The sequence below is a fragment of the Elgaria multicarinata genome, chromosome 5, assembly GCF_023053635.1.
Source record: "Elgaria multicarinata webbii isolate HBS135686 ecotype San Diego chromosome 5, rElgMul1.1.pri, whole genome shotgun sequence".
Taxonomy (NCBI): Eukaryota; Metazoa; Chordata; class Lepidosauria; order Squamata; family Anguidae; genus Elgaria; species Elgaria multicarinata.
The window spans coordinates 42,184,434-42,208,598 of NC_086175.1; the positions used below are offsets into that span (position 1 = coordinate 42,184,434).

At 43.0% G+C, this 24,165-nt stretch overlaps 1 protein-coding gene across 1 annotated transcript in view; it reads left to right on the forward strand.

The window, feature by feature from the left end:
* Positions 1-9,664: 9,664 nt before the first annotated feature.
* UXS1 (UDP-glucuronate decarboxylase 1) overlaps positions 9,665-24,165 on the forward strand; it is a 46,256-nt gene continuing 31,755 nt past the window's right edge. The window contains exons 1-2 of the mRNA XM_063126214.1: positions 9,665-9,955; positions 23,793-23,820. Coding sequence (XP_062982284.1) covers positions 9,856-9,955; positions 23,793-23,820 — 128 coding nt within the window. The 5' untranslated portion in view covers positions 9,665-9,855. The remainder of the gene's footprint in view (positions 9,956-23,792; positions 23,821-24,165) is intronic.

A 24,165-nucleotide genomic window follows, 5' to 3' on the forward strand; every position in this document is an offset into this window, starting at 1 on the left:
TTAGGTTTCACTACTACTACCACTATTGCCCTGCTGCTAAATGCACTGTTTAGGTTTAGGTCTTGCATAGAACATATTTTACTCTCTCTGACACAAACCTTATGACACCAGATGCAAAACCCAATCATTTATACACACCTTGAGCTGATACTGTTTCTAGGGAGGTTTTGGAAAAGATAGCTGAACTGGATGAAAATCTTTGGTGATGTGCTACTTGATTCATAAAGCACTTTAAGCAGCTCTTAGAATTGCTGTCCAAATAAATTGGGATAACTTAAAAGGGCAAATCAGATGTGAATAAGCAAAACCATTATTTTATTTTATTTTGCTTGCCCTTTAAAATAATGATCAAATCTATTTCACCAAATAACAGGAAATATACAAACAAAATTGAGTGTTTGATGAGAACTCCTGCAAACTCATTTCGAGTGCAAATAGTACGCACTTCTAGCAATGTTTGAGCTTCCATTATTAAACAGTCAGTTGTCAGTAATAACATGCTTCTGGAAAGAGGTCAAAACATACACTGATATGGTATTTGATAGGCCATGGAAATGAAAGACATAAACACTGTGATTGGCACATGCCTGATGAATGGGAGATGAAGAAGGGCCAAGGAGAATACGTTGTAAGAGCCTCTTTAGTTGCCAAACAAATAATCCTCCAACACTGGAAATCAGCCTTGCCCAGTACCAAAATGGTTTCTCTCTCCTCTCCATTTTCTCATGACACTACCCCATGTACGTACCAGATGTCAGTGGAAAATTGAATAAAAGTTAAATATTTCTATAAAAAAGAAAGAAGTGGCTCTCAACGTCGCCTGCTTGCTCACTCTCCCACGTCTCCATCTTGGTCTCAACACATAAACCCCAGTGCAGGAGTGGACAAACTTTGGAGGTCAAGGATTGAATTCCCTCAGGAGGCCCTCTACAGTAGGTGGGTGGCACCAAAGTAAAAAAAAATGGTGGTGGGGTGGAGGACAGGACTCTTTTTATTTTCTCTTCATTCAGGCCAGATCTACGCCAAGCAGGAGAGAGCACTATGAAAGTGGTATATGATATGTGTCAATGGGCCCAACAGTTGTCAGTGCACTTCAATACCGCTATAAAGCAGTAGTGTGTCTCCTGCCTCTTACATACCACTTCCATAGTGCTATATCCTACTTGGTGTAGATCTGGCCTCAGACTCTATACTGGATTAACCCTAATCATTAAAAGCCAAACCCACCAAAGGTCTTATAGTACCGTTGACATTTGCTCATCCTTGGACTTCGTTAAGTTTCCAGAAGGAAGGAATTTCACAATCTATCCACAGTTAACACTGCCTACACTGTTCATGACATGATGTCCTTTCTGTGCAAACAAACCCCAAACTTATTACAGAAAGGTTTTCCTGTGCCTTGCTTGGAATGCATGACTTACAGCCTAATTCTAAACATGTTTACTTAGGAGCAAGTCCCTTTGATTTCAGCTGAATTTCTACTATGCACACACACATACTGAGTGTGGTAGGATGGTAGAAGACACTGGTGCTGAGACTAGGATGGCCACTTATGAATTGCCAAAAAAGAGGAAATGCCTCTCCAAAATGGAGGGAACTGGTTTGCATAGAAGTTGCATGTGTTAATTTATATGTATAGGTGGAAATTTAGGATTGGTTATTACAATTTAAATAGAAATACAGTATATCTCACCACAGTGTAGAAGTCTACTGTGTACGTACTCAGTGTGCTTGTTCAGGAGTTATTGATAGGCATCTTTAAGGCAAAGTTCTTCTCCCTGGTGGTTCTTTATCTCTGAATTGGACTTGGACTGGACAATCTTTCAAATAGGGGATGGCTTCAAAAATAGAGGACAGTCCTCTGGCAACTCTTCAAATAGTGGACACTTCTCTGTAAAATTGAATGTATGTCCAGCCTAGTTGGGGCTCAGATTACACATCTGTCCAGTGTAGTATCATTTGTAAGTGATTTTCTTTCTTTTTTTAAGTACTCTAGCATGGGTTTTGAGGATCCTATCTGCTACAGAATTTTCTGGGAGTAACTCATTGGGACTTGGAACTCAATGGGACTTACTTCTGAGTGGATGTGCAAAGGATTGATAACGTGAGCAGGTGTCTCAGGGCTATGCCACATATTGAACTGGTTCACACATAACAACAACCCAGGATGGTTTAACATTTCAGGAGGAAACCACCCCGAGTTTTAACCTGTTAGATCAATGTTCTTTTCACCCAATAAACCCATGGTTTATTGTTGGGTTAAAACTCTGGAATGTTCCTCCATCAACAATCCAGAGTTCCCAGTTCACGTTACAACAAACATGCCAGGAACAATCTCCAAACTAAGAATGAAAAATAAAAGTTACCATAACTAGATCTGAATCCAGAGTCCATAGAGCTCAGCCTTCCCCAACCTGGTGCGCTGCAGATGTTTTGGGCTGCAACTCCCATCCGCCCCAGTCAGCACAATCCATAATCAGGGATTATTGGAGTTGTAGCCCACACACCTGGAGGCAGGCAAGTTGGGGATGACTACAGTACCTCTTCCCTATTATCTGTTCGTGGTTGTGAAATGATGTATCCAAAGTGGCTTGCCTGGCACCTACATTGTGGTCTTTTCAGCACCATGCTGCTGTCTTCACAGCTCCAAGTTGGTGCCACCTTCTCCCAAAACACTGCGGTTTGCCTTACCCAGGGTGGCATCAGGGGTGCAGGTTTCTGGCAGTCATCCAGCCACCCTCCTCTTCCTGGTTTCTGGCAATTAATCGCCAGTGGCCTTCCACTAGAACCACCCCTCAGATCGGCCCCAGAGCGAGGTCAGACTGTGGAAGAGCCTGACTGACCTCGCTCCCACCAAAAAAGTCAGTGGTTTTATAAGTCCCCAACTTTTTCAAAGCACAGCTTCTTGGGAAAGCCTCGTGGTGGCTGTGAATCTGTGGCTGCATCATACGAACTGAAGCAGCACAGATCTGCCCAGATGAAGATTTCTTTTTTATTTCCCAGGCTTTTAAAGATTTCCGGTTTTAAAAATTGTGTGAGTGTGCTTTTAGAGCTTCATGGTCCTCCTGGCATTTTTTTTCCATCTTGGGTACTACTGTGGTTTTATTCTGCTTTAAATTTATGGTTTTATTTGATCTTTCATGATGTTGTTGTATTTTCTGGTTTTAAGCTTTATCTTGTAAACCACCTAGAGAACCTCGGCTAATGGATGGTATAGAAATGCAATAAATAAAAATAAGTAAATACATAAATATTTCAAATAGATTTAAATTCTTTGTTTGGAAGAAGAAGAAAGATGCAGTGAGCAGTCAAGGGAAAATCTTCCACTCACATATCTTATTAGGACAGGGATGCAGGACCTCTGGGGGACAAATCCTAGGTTCCTCTTTTGCTTTAGGCCCCATTCACAACTGTAATGTGGTGCCCATGATCTTATTCAAAATGGAATTCAGCCCTCAAGACCCCTGTGTTAGCTGATCACTGTATGTTGGCTGACAGTTTTATCTATGCCGTTCACTACACGGTATGTGTGCCTCTATTACACACAGGGCTCGATGGCCTTATAGGCCCCTTCCGGCTCTACTGTTTTACGATTCTATGAAAACAGTAAATTCTTACAGCAAGCCGCTTTACAGAAATGTAAAACTTCCCTTCCCTTGACAAACAACACACAAATCCAGCCCTGTGTTGCAATGACCACGGACACTTGCACATTAGGAAACAGGAAACCCCTGTGGTAATTGCAGTGTTGAAAAAAATTAATTTTTAGGCAATCCTCTTCTCCATTTCTTGGGCTCTGTTCTTCATTGTTACATGCACAGATTGCATACAATTACAGTTTGCATTTCCTCTGCTCTGATAATATTGTATACTGTATTGTATATTGTATACTGATTGTATACTGTATACTGTATACTGATCTGACCGGAAAATAGTTCAATGAAATATTTAAAAGCGACCGAGCAAACAGTAACTTGTGTCTGGGTGAAGGGTTGTTGAAGACGAAGACTTATTCCATTGCATTTTTATAAGATTTCTCATTTTTATCTTTAAGAGAGCAATCCTGTGGGTTAGCCCCACAAAGGATGAAGCCTCTGCCCATCCTATACCCTGCAGGGCTCTTCTTGACAGGGTAGGAGCAATGGAAGCTATTCTTGCCTCTCTGTCCTCAATTTGAGCATTTTTCATCAGATGGGCTTCTGAGCCAATCTAACTTAGATTGGCTTCTGAGCCAATCTAACAGCCTTCAGCTTGTCAGCTGAAGGCTGACAAGGTGTTGAATCCAGTGGATCCATGGCCTCGCCCATCCCCAGCAAATGACCTGCCACCAACACACCCATTTCCTCCCTTCCCGAGAATGGAATCCCAACATTGGGTGAGGGAGCTGCCATGGAGTTTTCTGTGGCAGCTGGAAGGGGCTCCAGTTGGGAGTTCCCCACAGAAAGAGGAGATCTGCTGCACCCAATGGCTCTTCAGACCCTGTCTGGACCATAGGATTGTTTTCTAGGCTCTCCAGCCCCTCTCAGTCCCATACAAAATTTGATATTTTGTGTCAAATCTTCTTCTTCATCATCATCATCATCATCATCATCATCATCATCATCATCATACAACTTCCTCCCCTGGAGGAACCCAAAGAGGTTCTGTGGACTGCTATATATTACTTTGAACTGCATCCAGAAAACCACAGGAAGCCAATAAACTATTTCAGAACTGACCTGATATGTTCCAATTTAACTCATGCCAATTAACAGCCTAGCTCCTGTACATTGACATTTCTGACAGTTCTTTGTTAAGCCTAGAGAGGGATAGAGAAAAATGTGGTCACAGGGCTTCCAGTTGGAACACTAGCCTGGGCCAGATCTACACCAAGCAGTATATTACAGTTTGAAAACTGTATATGCAGTGTGTCCTGGCCCCCAACAGTCCTCACTACTGTTATAAACCATTTTAAAGCAGTAGTGTAGATCCTGCCCTGGTGAAAAGTACTCCATGACACTGATGACACGTGGCCGGCCAAATTTAGGTCTAAACCTAAAACTACATTTATTGGATTGTGTTGGTCCACAGTCCAGCAAAATAAAATAAAATGTGACATCACTTATCATTGCCAGAAATGCAGCTTTAAGACATAAATAAAAATGGTCATTAATATTGGATTTGATTAAAGCCCTGACTTTAATCAAATATCCTTGATGGAAATTAATGTTGCTTGCTTCACATATATTTGGTGTGCTTGCAGGCAAGTATGTGGTGAGTGTGTGTAAGAGAGAGAGATGGCCTATTTAATCCCCTTATATTTCTCTAGTACTTCTGGCTATGATGACTGCTCTTCACATAATAGGAGCAGCAAACTTGGGTATACTAATGCTATGCTTGGGCTTGGCATTGGACATATTGTTATACTGTTATGATAATCACTGCAATATCCTCTGAATATTTGTTGTTGGTGAAAAGATCTGGATAACCAGAATTTTAATGAGGCAATGAATTATTTTTAATTGGATTGGATGGTGCCAAGTCATCAGGACAAACTGAGATTGTCTTCCTGTGTGCAGAACCAGCATCACGGATAGGCATGGTTGGCCACCTACCAAAGGCCCAAGCCCAGCAGGGGCCAACTGTCAAGAGCCCTCTGAAGTTGCTTCTCCTCATCACCATTGCAAGCAGCTTGTTCACCTGCCTCTCGCTTTGGTCCAGACAAGGATGGTGGTGAGAAGGATGCCACTGCTGATTTGCTAATTGGCTCTCTGCCTGTCTAGAAAGGAAGTGGTAACAAAGATATGAGAGAGGATGAGTTCCAACAGCAGCTGGTGACAATGGTGGTGAGATGGTAAACTCACTGAGGGAGAGGGCCCATTAAGGATATCCTGGCCAAGGGGCATCAAAACTTTTGTAAACCGCCCAGAGAGCTTCGGCTACAGGGCGGTATATCAACTAATTAAATAAATAAATAAAACCTTGGAGCCGGCACTATATGTTTGCATTCAAAACATATGTGGAGAAGGAGCATTTTTTAAAACCATGGCCTGCTTTTTTTTGGAGGGGGGAGAAATACATTTCCCACCCACAATGTGTACTAATGATATGAGTACTTTGCATTGTTATATTGTGTGTGTGTGTGTTGTAAGCTGCTTTTGATGACAGGTGGTAATAAAGCAGGAAATAACACTACGAAAGCTGTATATGGATTGTGCCCCAACAGTTAGCAGTGCACTTCAATACTAATAAAAAGCATTAGTGTAGATCTAGCCATGCTGTGTGGGAAAAGAATTTTTCAACTTGAGAAGCTGAAAAATCACTTTGAAATTAGAACATTTTTATGGTCAATAAACCTTTGCCACAAAGCTGTGATCAGCTCTCTGAGGAAACGTACCTATCATTCTAATCAGCTTTGTTAAATTTGTCATGATTTAATACACTATTAAACATTGCTTTTACCTTAAAATGCACATAAAATTGAGGATCATGGTTAATGTACAATTCTACTGGTTTTTATTGTTTCTTCTCACAGGAACATTACAATGTTAATTTAGAAAAGTTAGACCAAAACAACAACAACCCATTTGAAACCAAACAGTTACAACTAAGATATCTCCTTTGAATGGAATTCACATATGAAAATGCAAGAGTAGTCAGCTTAGCCTTTGAACCTGTAGTCTTTCCCAGAAAAACTGATAGAAGGCTCTCCTTCATTCCTTCTTCTGGCACCCACCCACCATGTTCTCATGAAGCTTTTAGAACTAACACAAAAGCTCCTACATCACTTCCAACCATTTCTAAAGATACTTTCACAAAAAACTGGAGAGAATGAAGTGAAGTGGTTTAGTCAAATTGCACAACTGCCTGCCTCTACTTTAAGTACAACTAACAGTGGATACAATCCCATAGCTTCACATCAGCCATTTTATTGTGTTCATAGCAGATGAAATTGATAACAAACACAATTACAGTTTGCATTTCCTCTGCTCTGATAATTAAACTAAAGTGGCAGCTGACTTTAAGACCCTTTCTCCTTTCATACCAATTAGCTATCAACATCAAGCCTGAAGGAAAGAACAGTTGCATACACCATGAATAAAACAGATGAGAGTTCACCCATTTATATACCTCTCAAGCACAAATCTTATAATTACATCTAATTATATTGTATAAATAATTACACAGGTTCAAAACATGAATATCTATCAAAGATAGAAAAGGGATAAACACGTGGCACACATGGGCAGGGCGGGGAAGAGAATATCTCATCCATCTCACAGTAGGGGCCTGTTTACAGTCCACTTGATTCCAATGAAATGGGTACCTCTATATTTAAAGCATTCATCAACCACACTTTTCAGGAATGTAGGTGAGAGAAGTCACTGGGTGAGGCATTTTTAGGGGCAACAATCCAACTGGAAAGGATTCCTCTCCCTAGGCTTGTTAATCTGGTTTCCATCATTGTCATATTTAGACACTGTCTTGTTTACAGGGGCTTGGGCTGTGGTAGGGAATAACGATCCAAAGCTGAGAACTCCCAAAGTCCACAACAGCCAGTTCAATCTAGGAGCAGGCAAGGAGCAAGGTCAAGTCAGGCCAAGCTCAAAGCCAGCACATTCTCAGAGTGTAGTAATAGACAAGGATTTAGCAAGAAGAGCGGTCAAAGGTAGTCTAAAAGTCAGCACCACAATAGGTCACTTCAAGTACCAGCAGCATCAAGTTGCTGAGGTAAGGTGTTGTTTCAGCAAGTAGCAGCTCTCAAGCCCCCACCCAAGACTCAGCTGCAGCATGTCAGTGGCTTTTTGTCAGAAGTATATTTGTCAACAGGACATTGTTGGAGGCTTTTACTCTTGAGGAGCCCTCTACATCAAGCATGCACTTCTTTGCCTGACCATTGTTGTAGCCTGAACCTAAGGTAACAGTTTTAATGGGAGCTAGGTGATGGCTCAGCACCCCCCTTTGGCCCTTGTCTTGACACCGTCGTGTCTGCAGCACAGGGTGGTGCGAGGTGCCACGCTGCCGCATTAGCGCTCCTTCCAACCATCTACAGCAGAAGGAGCGCAGTTGCAGGCTTTCCTGAAAGAGCCGTCGCTGCCATGCCCGCCCACATGGCAGTTCAGGAGTACTCTCTTCCAAGGTTAGGTTATATATTGGCCTAAGTTTAGTTCTTTTCCCCCTTTCCTTTTTTTCAAAGCTGTAAATGTGAAGGGTCACATTTACAGCTAAATGGGGAGGAACAAGGGAGGAGGAATGGGGTGCTCCCTCTCTCGCAGAATATCGAACCCCCCCTTTAATTTTTTTTTGTGGGGGACAGCTTTGTAGTAAGAGTGACAGATGGCAGATGTTGTTGTCACCTCGCTCCAAGCTTAAAAAGTCAGGGTAAGTGCCCAACTTTTTTTAGAGCGGAGCTTTGGAGCCTTGCCATGGAGCTTTGGGGCCTTGTCATGTAGATTACCTGCTGCCACTCCGAAGCTACTGCGTGGAAAAGCGCATGTCTAGACAAGCCTTCTGCCTCAGAAGCTCAGGTCTGTTTTATGAACTACGGCAGCAGTGAAAAGAAGGAAAGGCCATTGTGGCAGGTGGATTGGTGGCGAAGGAAAGTCTGCTGTGGCAAGAAGAGACAGGGGTTCAGAAGGAGCTGACTGGCACACTTGGGGTCTTTGGAGGGCACCAGGGTGTCCACGGGCATCATATTGGCAACCCATGTTCTAGATGGAGGCATTGAGCATCTGTTCCTCCTTTCCTGCCTTATTTGGATCCCCCAGACAATTCTCTGTAAGAGAATATTCATAGTTAAGAAGGATAGTGTTGGCCTCCTCATCTTTCGACATGGTAAGTGGTAGGTATTGTGGTAGGAAGCGGGGAGGAGGGGAGTTATTTAAGACAAGTGGTTCCATTTTTTCAAGGCAGGGATGTAGATTTCCAGAAGGTAGCCACGTTAGTCTATTGCAGCAAAAAGGACAATGAGTCTTGTGGCACTTTAAAGACTAACAAATGTATTCTGGCATATTCATGTTTTCACTTTATTAAATGCATGGAGTATTAAGGGGAATTTCAGGTTTATAAACATCACATTTGGTGGTGGTGTGTGAAGAATTGTAAACAGTGAAAGAAATTAATTTGAGAAAGCCCTGAGTAGGTACTTTCTACATTTAATTCCATGGCAATGCTGTGATTGCCCCTGTCGGTACTTTCTGCCACCAGCTTCTGTTCTGATCATGTTCCCATTCAGGTTCAACCTATTGGGTGAGGCCGTTTGTAAAACGGAGTAGGATATTAAAGTGTTCACAGGGCTGACGTCATCCCGTTATTTGCTTTGAAAACTGAAGCCTTCCCCTTTCCTCACGTGGCTGTTTTGCTTTGAGCCTCTGTGACGTAACGTCATGCTCACCACTGAGGGAGCGGCGAGGAGGGCGTAAAAAGGCGCTGCGTGTACTAGGAAACGTGCACGACTGCCACAACTGTTTACTCCAATCCTTTTAGCCGCCGCAACGGTTTCCTCACCTTCACGTACCAGCGCGCCTTGAGACGGAGAGAGAACCCGTCCCCCTCCTGGCGCAGGCGCAGTGGGCCGGCGTGACCTCATACCCCGCCACCGCCGCGTCAGTTTCTCTCCTTCCGCCGCCACCTGGAGCTCGTTGCCAGCCGAACCCCGGGAAGCGTCGCGTGCGCGCCTGCGCGGTGTCGCGGCCAGGAACTGGCTCGGCCGCGGCTGCTGCTGCTGCCGCCGCCGTTGGTAGCGCGGCGGGCGGAGGAGAAGGAAGAGAAGGAGGTCGTCGGCGCTGCTCCTGGGATCCTGGGTCTGCAGCAGATGCTAGGCGCTGCTCGCGCTGGGCTCCCCTCCGGGCTGCTTCTCCTGTCCCCCCGCCGGGGATGCTGAGTAAAGGGACGTTGCAGCGCGTGCTGTCTGCCATCAACAGGAGGAGGAGGATGAAGCTTCTCATGGGGCTCGCCCTGGTCGCCTATGTTGCCTGTGAGTGTAAAGGGGAGGTGTGGGGGGTGGGGGGAGGATTCTCATTCATTCACCTCCTTCATGCTCTTTGCAGAGCGCCCCTTCTCTTCCCCCCCACCCCCACCCCCAAAAGAGTAGGTGGTGCATGCTTTCCTTTCTGGACTCCACGTTTTGTTTTTTTCTGCAAATGCAGCATCTGAGGTGTTGCACCAAACGCGGGAAAGGAAGGAAGGACCCACAGCGACGTCCGGACAGAGAAGGGTGGAGCTGGGTCGAAGATGTGACAAGATCAATTCCGGGAGCTTGCAAAAGGGTTGCGGGTTGTGCGTGGGAGAGAGGGAGGGCAGGGCAGGGCTGATCGATTACGCATGAAGTTTGCAAACTCCCATCACAATCGAGGCCTTAAAAACAAAAAAGTCGGAGAGGGAACTGTCTCTACACCATCTCTTAATGGTGGTTTCTGCCCATCGTGTTTCCCCTTAAGAGTTGAGAAGAGCTTAAAAATATCCGACCCTAAGGGCGCAATCTTATGGCTGTTTAGACTAGGTGGGGGGGAGCCCTACAATTCCCAGCTGGTTGGGGAATGCTGGGAGTTGTAGGATATTTTTCTGGCTAAACAGTCATCGGATTGTGCTATAAATGTGCCACCAGGTTAGGCCTTGAATCAGTAGTCCAGGTTTTGTTTTGGGTGTGTTTGACAGCAATTGCGAGAATGTAACCATGACCTTAATAAAACAAAAACTGTGTCATGTGTTTACAACTAGTATTTATAACTGAATGTGAACAGCGGAGTTGTGTTTTTTTTAAAGAAAAGATCTAGTATAATTGTGAATCCTGCTGAGTGTCTAAACTAATGTTTCATGCATTGGACCAATCTATCTGAGGCCTGGTTTTGTTTTCTTTCCTTGTCATCTGAATTACACTGTAGAGAATAGTTTGTCTGAACTGTCCTAAGCATTTTGCCACCACAAGCAGGATTTGTTTTTTGATGCCCGCTAGAACCTTCCAATTTTCTGGTATTTTCAATGTGCTGGAAGCGGAAGCACATGCAAAGGCGGCTCGTTGTGGACTTCTCCACGACTAACATATATACACACACATGTCGTGAGAATAGATCCTGCTATAGATCATAACCATTGGCTATGCTGTGGGCCAAAGGATCTAGGGGGCCACAGGTTGCTCACCCTGGCCTTAAACCTACTGAAGAGTATCTTGTTTGGGGCAGGGAGCAGTGTGTCACCACATCAGTGCAGTACAGACAGTGGGCCCCATTCCTTGTGTTAATTATCGGTGTCACTAATCAGATACGCTGTTTACGATCTGTATGATACCTTGAGTGCAAGAGAGGGCATTGCTAGTTCAACCAACTTAGCAACATCTTGAATGCTGGGTTTGTTTTTTGCCTTGAGGATCTTGTTATATGCATGATTCCGAATATAGAACTTAAGTCTGAAGGGTTTGTATTTGTGGAGGGCACTTGTTTAAAATCTGTGTGTTATATTGGTGAAACATTCTAGACCAGGAGTGGGTAGAAAGTAGATCTCCAGATGCTTTTTACTTCAGCTCCCAGCAATGCTGGCAGGGGCTTCTGGAAGTTGAAATCTTAAATATCTGGGAAGCTACCTTCTGCCCACCCCTGTAATCTAGACAACTGCAAAGTAGTTTAGTGCATGTACCTTGCTTGACAATGTTTTACCAGTGTTGGGGTATTGTAGAATAAGGCTCAATATGCCTCAGGATTGTGGTAGATGAGTTTGGGAGATCTGCGTGCAAAACTATTTATTGTATCCTAATGCACAGTGCTTTGTACTTCCTATAGTTCATATTATGTAGCTATTCTGACAATTAGTAATTCTTCCAACATTGTCAACATTTCTGGTCTTTCAGCTAACTTTGCATACTTAGGCTGCAATCCTGTACATACTTATCTGGAAGTAATCCCCATTGAACTCAGTGGGGCTTACTTCTGAGTAGGCATGCCTACGATTGCACCTTTAATAGCTTTGGGGAAGCAATTCAGTGGGTACAGATGATGTCTTTTGCCTATTTAACAAAACTAGTGGGACTTCGCACCATCTTTTGCAAAATGCCACTGTAGAGACCAGGATATCTATGTTCTTGGTATCCTTGACTATATCAAACTTTTCCCATTTCTGCAGCATTTTTGTCTTTCAGCCAGCCGCTCTCTGTGCTTTGTTGTATTGATAAAGAATGAGCTGAGAATTGCCACAGAGGTTACTCAGTGGCTTACAGTAATTTTCCACTCTCCTTACATGTATTAGCTTGAACACGGATAAGGAGGAGCTACCATCAAGATAGATCATTGGGTAATTAAGGGCACGCTCTTCCTTGCACAGTGCAATATCTTCGGGTTTCCTTATTAGGGCTGTTGTAGTCATGTGAGGAAGAAATGTGAGGATAGTCCCCAAGGCATGGATTTATTGTCTTAACCAGCGAAGTATGCTTGTGTTCTGACATACTCTGTAGAGCTCTCAGCAGTCAAATAGTTCTGCATCTGGGAAATGTTGAAACCTTGGAGGGAAAGAAATCCCAGAGGTAACTCACTCTCACTCTACTTTCCATAGAGTGCTAGACAACGAAAGAGGGCACTTGTGTGTGATGACTGAAAATGTTTCAGCTTTCTAACTGATGGTATGATAGTCTCCATACTATTAGGAGATAGCCATGCTATCTTAAAATCCAACTAGATATGTCCTGTGTTACAGTTGGAATATTTTGGGAAACTACACAACCTCCAAAGAATAATTTAAAAAACAAACCAGTTCAAATTCTTCTCCAGCTGGTACATATAAACATGTACTGCATGTCACTTACTGTCCCACAAAAAATATCCAGAAGGTGCCTGAGACATTCATGCTACTGTATTCCCTACAGCGGGGTGGTGGGCAGCAAGCAATTCTCCAGTTGTTTTGGACCTGCTCACAGGGGCTTCAGGGAGTTGAGGTCCAAAACATCTGGAGATCTGCTTTCTGCCCACCGCTGTTGTAGGGAATACAGTAGCATGAGCATTTCAGGCACCTGATGGATTGTTTGTGACTCAACTGTTGACATGCAATACAACAGTGGTCCCCAACCTTTTTGGACCCGTGGGCACATTTGGGAATTTGTGCAGTTGCTGTGGCCACCACCACCACATGGTGGCCACGAGGGATGTGGCTAGTCACATAATGGTTGCCATTGCTAGTCAAGTGAGCTAAAGAGGTTGAGGGGAGAGAAACGCTGCGGCTGGGAAATACGGAAATAGCAAGGCAAAGGAGTAGAAGGCGGGAAAAGCAGGGTAAAGATATGAGAGGAGAAATAGTGAAGCTAGAGGCTGGGAGGGAGGGGGAAACAGCATGGCAGAGGGGTAGGAAGGAGAGAAATATCAAGGCTAGAAAGGGAGAGAAAAGACTTCCCTAATATTTCCCAAGGTTTTTGATTTAAATTCTTTTTTCTTGACAGAGATAGGGTGGAGAGTTTGTGGGCACCATTGGAGTTCCCAGCAGGTGCTGTGCTGGGGACCCCTGAAATACATGTTTATATGTACCAGTTTGAGAAGCATTTGACTTGGTTTGTGCGGAACCTGTGGCTCTCCAGATGTTGGACTACAATACCCATCAACCCTGACTATTGGCCATGCTAGCTGTGGCTGAGGGGAGTTTGAGTCCAACATCTGGAGAGCCATATCTTCCCCACGCCTGCCCTGCAGCACTCACAATAACAATTAGCATGCTGTCCAGGCAAAGTATTACTACGGTACAAACTATTTCACTTTTGCCTGCTCAGAAAACAGTGCTAATCCACAACAAAAGTATTACTTTAACAGAAATAATGCAGCACATTTCCATTTATATCACAAAACCCAGATTGCATGGCAAGGCCGTTGAGGTCAGTGTTCAACTTTCTCCAGAATGATGTCTGCCTTGGTGGTAATTCTGTGTGACTAAAGCTGAAGAGTAGAATTGAGTAAATATAGTCATTTATTTATTTCAACCTTGTAAATAAGGGTGGATCGTGTGGTTGTCTCCTCTTCACTCTCCATGTTCATCCAGCACCTGCCTAAAACAATCAAAGTATAGGTGGCAGTGTTGGGTCCCTGTGCGTGCTGTGCTTAGAGGACAGTTTGCTCAAAATAATAATAATAATAATTTATTTGTTACCCGCCTCTCCTTCTGGATTGAGGCAGGGTACAACACAAATGCAAAAACCATGAAATACATATAACTAATTAAAACATTTAAAACTAATACATTATTAAGAGGAGCACATTATTAAAAAGGCATCTTAAAATTCAGCTGGGTAGGCCTGCCGGAAGAGATCAGTCTTTATGGCTTTCTTAAATTCTGGAAGACAGTTAAGTTGACGAATCTCTCCCGGCAAGCCATTCCACAAACCGGGAGCGGCAGAAGAAAAGGTCCTCTGGGTAATAGTTGTCAGCCTTGTTTTTGTTGGCTGGAGTAAATTCTTCTCATAGGACCTGAATGTGTGTGGCAGATTGTATGGGAGAAGGAGGTCCTGCAGATAGCCTGGACCCAAACGGGCTTTAAAGGTGATAACCAACACTTTACACTTTGCCCTGAAACTACTTGGCAGCCAGTGAAGAGATTTTAAAACTGGTGTAATGTGGTCACCCCTAGGTGCACCGGTAACCAGCCTGGCTGCCTTATTTTGAACTAGTTGAAGTTTCCGGACTAGGCACAAAGGTAGCCCTTTCTCTTCCCCTCCTTATTGTTTTATTTTGGTTTTATTAGAATGTAAGCCTATGCGGCAGGGTCTCACTATTTACTGTTTTACTCTGTACAGCACCATGTACATTGATGGTGCTATATAAATAAATAAATAAATAATAATAATAATAATAATAATAATAAGTAGAGCGCATTGCAGAAGTCAAGCCTCAAAGTTATCAGCACGTGCACTACCGTCTTTAGGTCTTCCGACTCTAGGAAGGGGCACAGCTGGCGTATCAGCCGAAGCTGATAGTAGGCACTCCTGGCTGTCGCATCTATCTGGGCTGTCATTTGGAGCGATGGATCCAGAAGCACCCCCAAGCTGCAAACACAGTCTTTCAGGGGGAGTGTAACCCCATCCAGAACTGGTTGACACACCTCCAAACCCAGGTTATGGCCTTTGACAGCAAGCACCTCTGTCTTGTCTGGATTCAGCTTCAGTTTGTTTTTCCTCATCCAGCCCATTACCGCCTCTAAGCATTCATTCAGAGGAAACACACTATCCTTAGCTGACGCTGTTGTCTAGGGCATAGAGAAATATATTTGGGTGTCATCAGCATACATTTGCAGTACTCAGCAAATAAGGAAATGTACACACATTCCTTGCTTCAGAATGTAGTATCATGTCTAGCTTCTCTGTCCCCTAAAAATGTGTGCTTGTGCCACATTCCTCCTGCATCAAACTCATGGCCAGGTGGTATTCAGGTGCTACCACAAATCAAAATCCTTTAAGGTTGCATGACATAAGCCAGGGGTGGGCAGGAGGTAGATCTCCAGATGGTTTGGTCTGCAACTCTCAGAAGCCCCTGCCAACATGACCAATGGTCAGTAGTGCTGCGAGTTGAAGTCCAAACCATCTGGAGGTCTAATTTCTGCCTACCCTTGGATTACTCTTAAGCCTTAAAGCATTGAACCCAGGTAGTATTTGGAAGAAGAGTCGATGAATGGTTTCCTACTGCTGCTTGTGTTTGGTATTAGGGGCTCATGGATACAAGGAAAGGGATAGTACCATTGGGTCTATGTGTACATCCTAGAGGAAAATCTAAGGATAGGGGCCATAGGGGATAGGAAGAGCCAAGCTTTGTGTAACTGCTCAGTGCTGCCCTGCATTGAACACAGCTCTCTGTTCTTTCTTTCTATGACAGGACAGGGTCAACTGCATGCATGATTTAGATTCCATCCCTCTATGCATGAGATGGTTCGCCCAGCAGCCCACTGTAGCTAATTTACTCACAGGGCTATTGTGTTATGCTAGGCACCCGCAGGTGCCATTTTTGTATGGTGTCCATGGGTGCCCGACTCGTTGTGGCTTGTCATGTCTTGCGAACCCAGGTGGCAGGGGTTGTTCGAAGGTTAGATAACCCTCAGATAGCCCTAAAACAAGCCAAGGGTTATTTTAGGGTTGTCTAATCCTCAAACAAACCCTGCTGCCTGGGTTTGCATGACATGACAACCCACGATAAGTTGGATGCCCATGGGTGCAATGCAAATAATGGTGCCCAGCATGATGGAAAAGCCCCTGTGGGTAAATTAAACCACAATGGGTTGTCGTATCACGTGAACAAGGTCATTGTGTGATTTCCTAGGTAGTTGCCCAATCCAATTTATTTTGTAAGTTTAGGGTTTTGCATCTCTTTAATTATTTTACATTACTTTTTATTATTATGGTTTGCAGTAGTCAAATTAGTTATGGGTCAGCCATATCGGTGACTATGGAATGGATCCAGGTTTCAATGAATGGTCGATTCTTGAGACAATGGGATTGGATTTTTCTTAATGTTCTTTCTATAGAAAGAAGGTAATCTGTAATATCCTTCACTTCTGAAAGATGATATGTTTGGTTGTTACTGATTTGCCATAATGCACTGCAGCAGCAGCTAGATAATGCCAAAGTGCAATCACTTTTAAGAGCTGAGCAGATCAATACACTTCTGTAGGTAGATGTGCTGGCAATATCTGCCTAATGCTCCCTTGCAAAATGATTATCTTTGCAATCCTATGCATATTTAAGCAGAAAGAAGTCCTACAATTCCCAGCATTCCCCAGCAGGCTGGGGGTTGCTGGGAGTTTTAGGACATATTTGTATCCAAACATGCATAGGATTGCACTCTAAAACTGGGCTCAAACATGCATAGGATTGCACTCTAAAACTGTTGATTAACCCCTAACCAACAGTGGGTTAAATAGTCAACGTTGGGTTATTCTGTCGCATGTGGGGACTTTTTCACAGCACGGTTGGTTATTTGGCTGAAATAACCAAAGCAAATAACCAACGCTGTACAGAGTTGATTATTTGAACAATTGTGTCATGTGTTGGTTACTGTTGACTATTTCATCACACACAGTTGGTTATTTTTTGTGACTACAGAGTCCTCTGGCAAGAGCAACCAAAGTGGTGGTGGCTGCTCTAGTCCAGCTGGCAAAACTCGCAATGGCTGATGGGATATCAGCAGGAGGACTGAGGGGGGAGAGAGGGGATGTATCAATCAATTACACCATTGATCAATAGTCAACTTAATCCACACCACAGTTGATTATAATATGTGTATAAAATCAACCGTAGAGTTGATTGTTAACCCACCATTGACTATTTGTTGACCAAACACAGCCTAAGTGTATTAGTGGCCGTGGCTTCTCTGTATTTCCCCACCTCCCTTTCCTTCAAGCATTGCCATTAATAGAGGAGTTTTAATGTTTCATATTTGGTGTATGATAGAAGATAAACACTGACATAATGGACAAATAGTCTAGATACCGTTTTTAGTAAGCAAGGACATTTGAATTCAAGAAACTCATACTTGCATAATTTGTTGATAACTGAGCTCCAAAGTTATTTCTACCCAGTTGTATATAGTCGAAAAGAGGCAGGCTTGATCTTGTAATTCACAGCAGCTACATCATTTTTTTTAAAAAAAATCTGTATTCTCTCCTAAAGTGAGGTAGGGCTAAACCTTGAGATATTGCCTTGTCTATTTCAGTTGTAAAGCCATGAATCATTTGAAACTACATTAATCATTTGAATCACAGTGATGTGTGACTGGGATAGCAGCAGCTTTGGCTAAAGCTTCTGCTAAATTCTTTGATGCATAGCCCCAAATCCCATGCTGACTTTTTCTGTGTGGAGGGGGGAATATGTCTGGTGAGTAGCGAGCTATTTTTCAACCACTGATTGTTGGAAATACAGACTTGTAGGTACGGAGATTTTGTAATTGGCTCTAATCAACAGTGAGAATAACTTAATCTACCTTCATTAACCAGGATAAAAAAAGAAGAAGAAATAATCTGCAAGCAGAGTGATTAGTTTTGGATAAAGTGAACTTTCTTTATAAAAAGAAATATTGTAGGCCATTTTGTTCATCATTTATTTATTCACTACATTTCGATACCACCCCAGAACTGAAGCTATCTGGGCAGTTAAATGGATGATGAACACCTAGTGTACTCTTTGAAACAACAGTTCTAACTGGAATTTGGCCAGGGGCCGAAGATGAGCCTTGCATGGGACTGGATAAATTAGTTCCTGCATCAAAGATTGGAAAGGGCAGGTGGGGAAATTAATCTGGACACAGAGTCTGGGAAATAAGTATAAGATCCCCTACCAGACCTTGTCATTGGTGTGCAGCTGCTGGATGAAGACTTCACATATTTTGTTCAGGATCCAGTACTTGACTGGTCAACTATTCTGCCTCTTGTTTGTATAGACATACATAGTCCCTTTGGCTCCATTTCTGGATTGGTGGATGCCTGGTGGGGGGCTGTTGTTAAACCTTCCAAGGATGCAAGGGAGCATTTGGACACACCACCTGGGCATGACTGAACCTGCCCTTCTGGTGATGTCAGCATTTGAAGAGGTTTTGCAGCCCATTTACTTTATTCCATAACACTTAATAAAATCCACTGAAAATTGACCGTTTTCCTACCTTCTTCTCTTATTCCTACGTTCTGCTTCTTTGTGTCCTAATAGAAGCCTTCTCCACTCCCAGCCAGCATGGCCAATGTTCAGGGGTGATGTAGTCTAAAGCACCTGGAGCACATCAAGTTGTGGAAGGCTGCAAAATCAAGAATTGACTGTTATCATGTGCGTGTATGTTGTTATACAATTCGTTGCTATTTTAGAGGGTCTTTATTGTCCAGCCTGTATTGTCTGGAAGAGGATGCTAATGGTCTCTGGAAGCCATTGTGCACAGCTCTCAATTTTCTTGAAGCTACTGATTCCTCTCTCTGATTTCTGGCAAGGTGTGTAACTAGTATCTGGGGTTGTTAGATCTTGATCAGTTTGTCATGCAGCTGTTTCAGAAGATGAGACTGCTTAAACAGGTGGTGCAATTTCTTTTCCTTAAGAAGTTTTCCAATTTGATTGTGAGAACTTCCTATGATGTGTATGTTAGAGGGCTTGGGGAGAAGAGTAGTGATATAAATCACCTTTTACTGGTGATTTATAATTCCAAGGCAATTTCTGTACCAGAGCTAGGCAGGTTAGAAGCCAAGTTGAAATGGGCCCCGATCTGGGGCATAGTTAAGAGGAGGCAAAACCAACTCTTTGCAATGACAGTTACAAAATGCCTTTGAGGTGTACAGCCTCCCGTTCCCAATTTGTTGAATTTTGTAGAGTATTTCCAGTCTACTTCTCCTTATATTAGAACATCTTCTTGTAACAATGGCAGGCAGCCATAAAATGCAACCTAGTGGAATAATTGTTAAAGCTACTGATAGCTAGTTTGCTGATGAAACCACATTCCAAACCTGTGGATGATGTCTCCCAGTGGTTTCATGTAGATGTAAAACAATATGCTGGAGAGAATGGAACCTGATGGCACTCCGTCGCTCAAATGCCTTGAGTAGGTTAGAACTCATCCCATACTGTTTTCTGAAACCTGCCAGCTTCATGGCATTGTGGCCATCAAGCCTTTCTCATTATTATTATTATTATTATTATTATTATTATTATTATTATTATTTATTTATTTATATAGCACCATCAATGTACATGGTGCTGTACAGATAACACAGTAAATAGCAAGACCCTGCCGCATAGGCTTACAATCTAATAAGTTGTAGTAAACAATAAAGAGGGAAGGAGAATGCAAACAGGCACAGGGAAGTGTAAACAGGCACCGGGTAGGGTGAAGCTAACAGTATAGAGTCAGAACAAACTCAATATTTGAAGGCTATAGGGAAAAGAAAAGTTTTTAGCTGAGTTTTAAAAGCAGTGATTGAGTTTGTAGTTCTCAAGTGTTCTGGAAGAGCGTTCCAGGCGTAAGGGGCAGCAGAAGAAAAAGGACGAAGCCGAGTAAGGGAAGTGGAGGTCCTTGGGCAGGCGAGAAGCATGGCATCAGAGGAGCGGAGAGCCCGAGCGGGGCGATAGTGTGAGATGAGAGAGGAGAGATAGGCAGGAGCTAGACCGTGAAGAGCTTTGAAGGTCAGCAGGAGAAGTTTATATTGGATTCTGGAGTGATCCTCACCCCCACTGCCTCAAGGTAATGAGACCATGGTCTCCATGGTATATTGCTGAGAGGTCCATGAGTATCAACAGGGCCACATGCTCTTGGCAAAAGCAATTCACGAGAACCACCAAAACGAAGTCCTTGCAGTAAAATGCCTATGAAATACAAGATATTGCAATTGGTTTTAAAGCTAATGATTGCTTTGTTGTATCTTGGAAGAAATGGAGCAAAAATCCAAACTTGATCTTGGCATTCACAGCAGGTATATCATTTTTGTGACAGCTGCTCCCTCCTAAAGATAGGTGCACCGTGACTTAGTCCAGCATGGTAAAATGCTTAAAATAGTTAGATGTGTAATTAACTTCAGGATTTTGTAACTAAACTGAGACAGGAACAATTGGCTTATTGTCCATTGTAGTTAATGGTAAAATGCAGCTAATAGATTCACAAGCAGCCTTTTAGATGTCCTGTTAAAGTTGGATGGGTGACTTTGAAGTTCCTTGATGTTAATAAAGAATTGCCTTTTGTTTTTGGAACTTGGCAGGGTCTGGTGACTAAATATCAGCTTGATCAGAGTAATACTGCCACAGCATGCATTTGAGCTTTTGTGTCCAGTCAAACAATGCATATTCGTTTTGCCAGAATTTAGATGCTGGAACTAGAACAAGGCGATTCAAAAAGTAAAATACACACACTACAATTTGGAAAGTAAAGCACACACCCCTCCCACATACTTGATACAGAGACTGGGTTCATTCATCATGTTAAGCTATGTGGGTTGTTATCGTGGGTGACCACAGAGTGGCTTAGCATGACATTTGAATCCAAAGCAGTTTTTCCGTTGTGCATAGTTTTGTGCAAACAAGCCACCCTGAGAATCTATGGCTTGTAGTAGGGTTGTTTAGATTGGAATGTTCTTAGGATGTCTAGTGTGATGTCTGAACCCGGCAGGGAGATTTTTCTGTTGCTTGTTGGGAATGGCTAGCAAGCCAACTGCAAGGGTGGCGAAACCCCCACTGCTCCTGGCAATCTTGCTAGCATCCCCCACTATTCTCCCACATCCCTTTTCAGCCTCAGACTAGATTTTAATGTTTTCTTCTAGGAATATTAAAGAAAGTACATCAGAAAGTGTCCCAAATGTGTTTGCAAAGGGTTTTCCCCCTGGTCCTGCGCAAGTGCGCAGAAGCAAATGTCCGCTGCTAGGGTTAGGGTGCTGATGTAGGGAATGAGAGAGCAAGGATTTCTGCCCGTAAAGGCCCCTGGGTTATGTGCCGGTGGCGATTTGGAGGACTGAGAGGAATTGAGAGAGAAACAAGCCACAGAGAACTGTCAAGCCAGCAATCATCTTGTCAGAGTAAGGGACAAGTCACCCACCCACCGTAGCTTCTTAACTGGATGGCTTAGTGTGATGTGTGAACTTGCCCAGTAATGCCAGGGGTGATTGGGTATTTTAGGCGCTCCGGGGCATTTTTGTAGCCTTGATGTACTCAAAATGGTAGCCTTTGGAATATTGCTTCCTTGTTAGTGGCATTAAAAACATACCACATTCAATACTGAGTGCTGGTATTCTATACAAGATAAACACTCTATGAAGTCATGCTTAAAATCTGGGGCAGCTTTGTTTAGGTGCAGCATTGTACTTAACATCCTGGTCCAACCAGCAACCAGTCTATTAAATGTGTCTTGTGTAAGTTTAGCATGTATGGTAAATGGGCCTATGAAGCTCCTTCCCCTAAAGCTCTTCCCCGACCTAGGAAGTGGAGCTGCATTATGTGTGGACATGCCCTAAAGCAGCTTATGGGCAAATTAAGGTCATTGCATAAATGCTTTGTGCCATGTACATACGACAGTCTTGTTCAAACAAGCTTACTCAAGAACTAAAGGATTGAGTGTTTGCTGTGCCTTAGTTTCAGGGTATATTAAAGAAGCGGTTGGCGTTATTGGTTGGTTTTGCTCATTATAGTGACTTGTTAAACTTACATAAGCATTTTGTAGCTATACTGTTATCAAACTAATATAGTCCTCCCATAGTTGTTCATTTCTATCAGCTTTCTCCTATATTTTCTTAAAATAGTTTAAAGTGATCGAATAAAAATGAGTATCTGGGTGCTCTTACTGTCATCCCTTCATTACCTTAAGGCAACAATTTACTTTTCATGTCAAAACACTAATTATAGTATATTAGATGTAATGTAATATATTTGTAGTATATTTGGTATAAGAGAGCACTAACATTTTGTTCTTCGTTAGTTGTATTCAGTAGTTCATAACTAGGAAATGATCCAGAAGCTGCTTGTATTTCTTCCATTCTTTAAATCAGTCAGTCCCAATAGTACAGGATTTGAAAGGGCTCGTATATGGTGTGGAGAAAGTGGATAGGGAGACTTTTTTCCCTCTCTCATAATGCTAGAAGCTGGGTACATCCTATAAATCTGAGTCGTGGGAGGTCCAGGACAGATAGAAGGAAATACTTCTTCATACACATAGTTAAACTATGGAATTCACTACCCCAAGATGTAGTGAGGGCCACCAATTGCTTTAAAAGGGGATTAAACAAATCAATAAGATTAGCAATGGTGGCTAATTATGATGGCTACGTGTTACCTGTAGCATCAGAGGTAGTATGCCTCTGTATGCCAGTTGCTGGGGAACGTGAGCAGGAAGGTGCTGTTGCACTCATATCCTGCTTGGGGCTTCCCACAGGTAGCTGGTTGGCTAAGTGCATCCCGATTCTGTCAGTCTGAGGCTTTCTGCTCTTTAAAGTGTTGAATATTTTTCTGATTAATTGACATAATTTATTTTTAACTCTGCTGGAGATCTAATTATTTCATTTCAACATCCCAATAGTTTTTTTCTAATAATTTGATTTATGGATGCTTGAGGAATGTAATCGGTCTGGATTCTGAAATGAACTCATCTGATCCACGCCTTCTGGACAGTCTGTTGCCATGCATGTTGAAAACAGGGCTACCAGTGTCCCTGAGAGTGATGGGACATAGTGGTGTCCTGTCCCTCCCAGGGCTGTAGCTTTGCATGCAGAAAGTCTCAGGCTCAATTCCCGCCATCTCCACGTGGGGCCTGAAAAACCTGAAGAGCTGAAACCCTGGAGAGCTGCTACCAGGCAGTCTCAACAATAATGAGCTGACAGGACAAGCCGAGTGCTGGCAAGTGTCTGGCACACAACACAACAGCCCCCGTGGGTAAATTAAGCCACAGTGGGCTGTCATGACATGCAAACAGGCTCAGTATAAGGCAGCTTCAGATGTTCCTATGACATTGTCTGAGAAAAAAGATGGTTGCCCCCAGTAGCATTTGTGGCCCCATTTCCAATGTGTGGGGCAGTAGCCGGGTTTTCTAGCTGCTCAGAGTTTTATTACCTGTAAAAAGAAAAAGGATAAAATTCATTAAAGGCAGCTCTCAGTCTACCTCTACTTTTACAATAATGTTGTGTGGATAATAGAAATCTGCACATTTACTGGAGAAGCATGATAAACTGAACCTTGTTATGAATACATGTAAGAGTGGCGCAAACTGGATTTAGATCCATCTGTCCATTCTTACTTTGATATATACTGTGTGACTTCTTTTGCTTTTCCCCAGCTGAAGCTGGCGTTACTAAACGTTTTCTAAATTGACTCAAGTTATTTTCAAGCAATGCTAATTCATTCTTCTTCTTTCCCACAGCTGTATGGGGAAACGTACTGAACATGAGGTAATATTGAACATTTCTTTTCTTTTTTACATCTATCTCTATGTATGTGCATGTCACGTATGTCCCAAAATGTTTACCCACTTCAACATATGATACCGCCTTAATGCTGTTCACCCAGACAGGTCTTCATGTACATGGATCAGAAAAAAACTAAAAACATGAATTTTGGGGGTTTAAGTATTTTTAAAGGATTTAATAAAAACTTAGGTTTACGCCTACAACTCCCAGCATGCATTGGGTGGGAGGACAGATTTACTGGCCTTTAGTGGCCATTGTGATTCCTAAAGTCAGTCAACCCAATTCCACATAAAAGGAAACAACCCACATAAATGGGCTGCATCCATT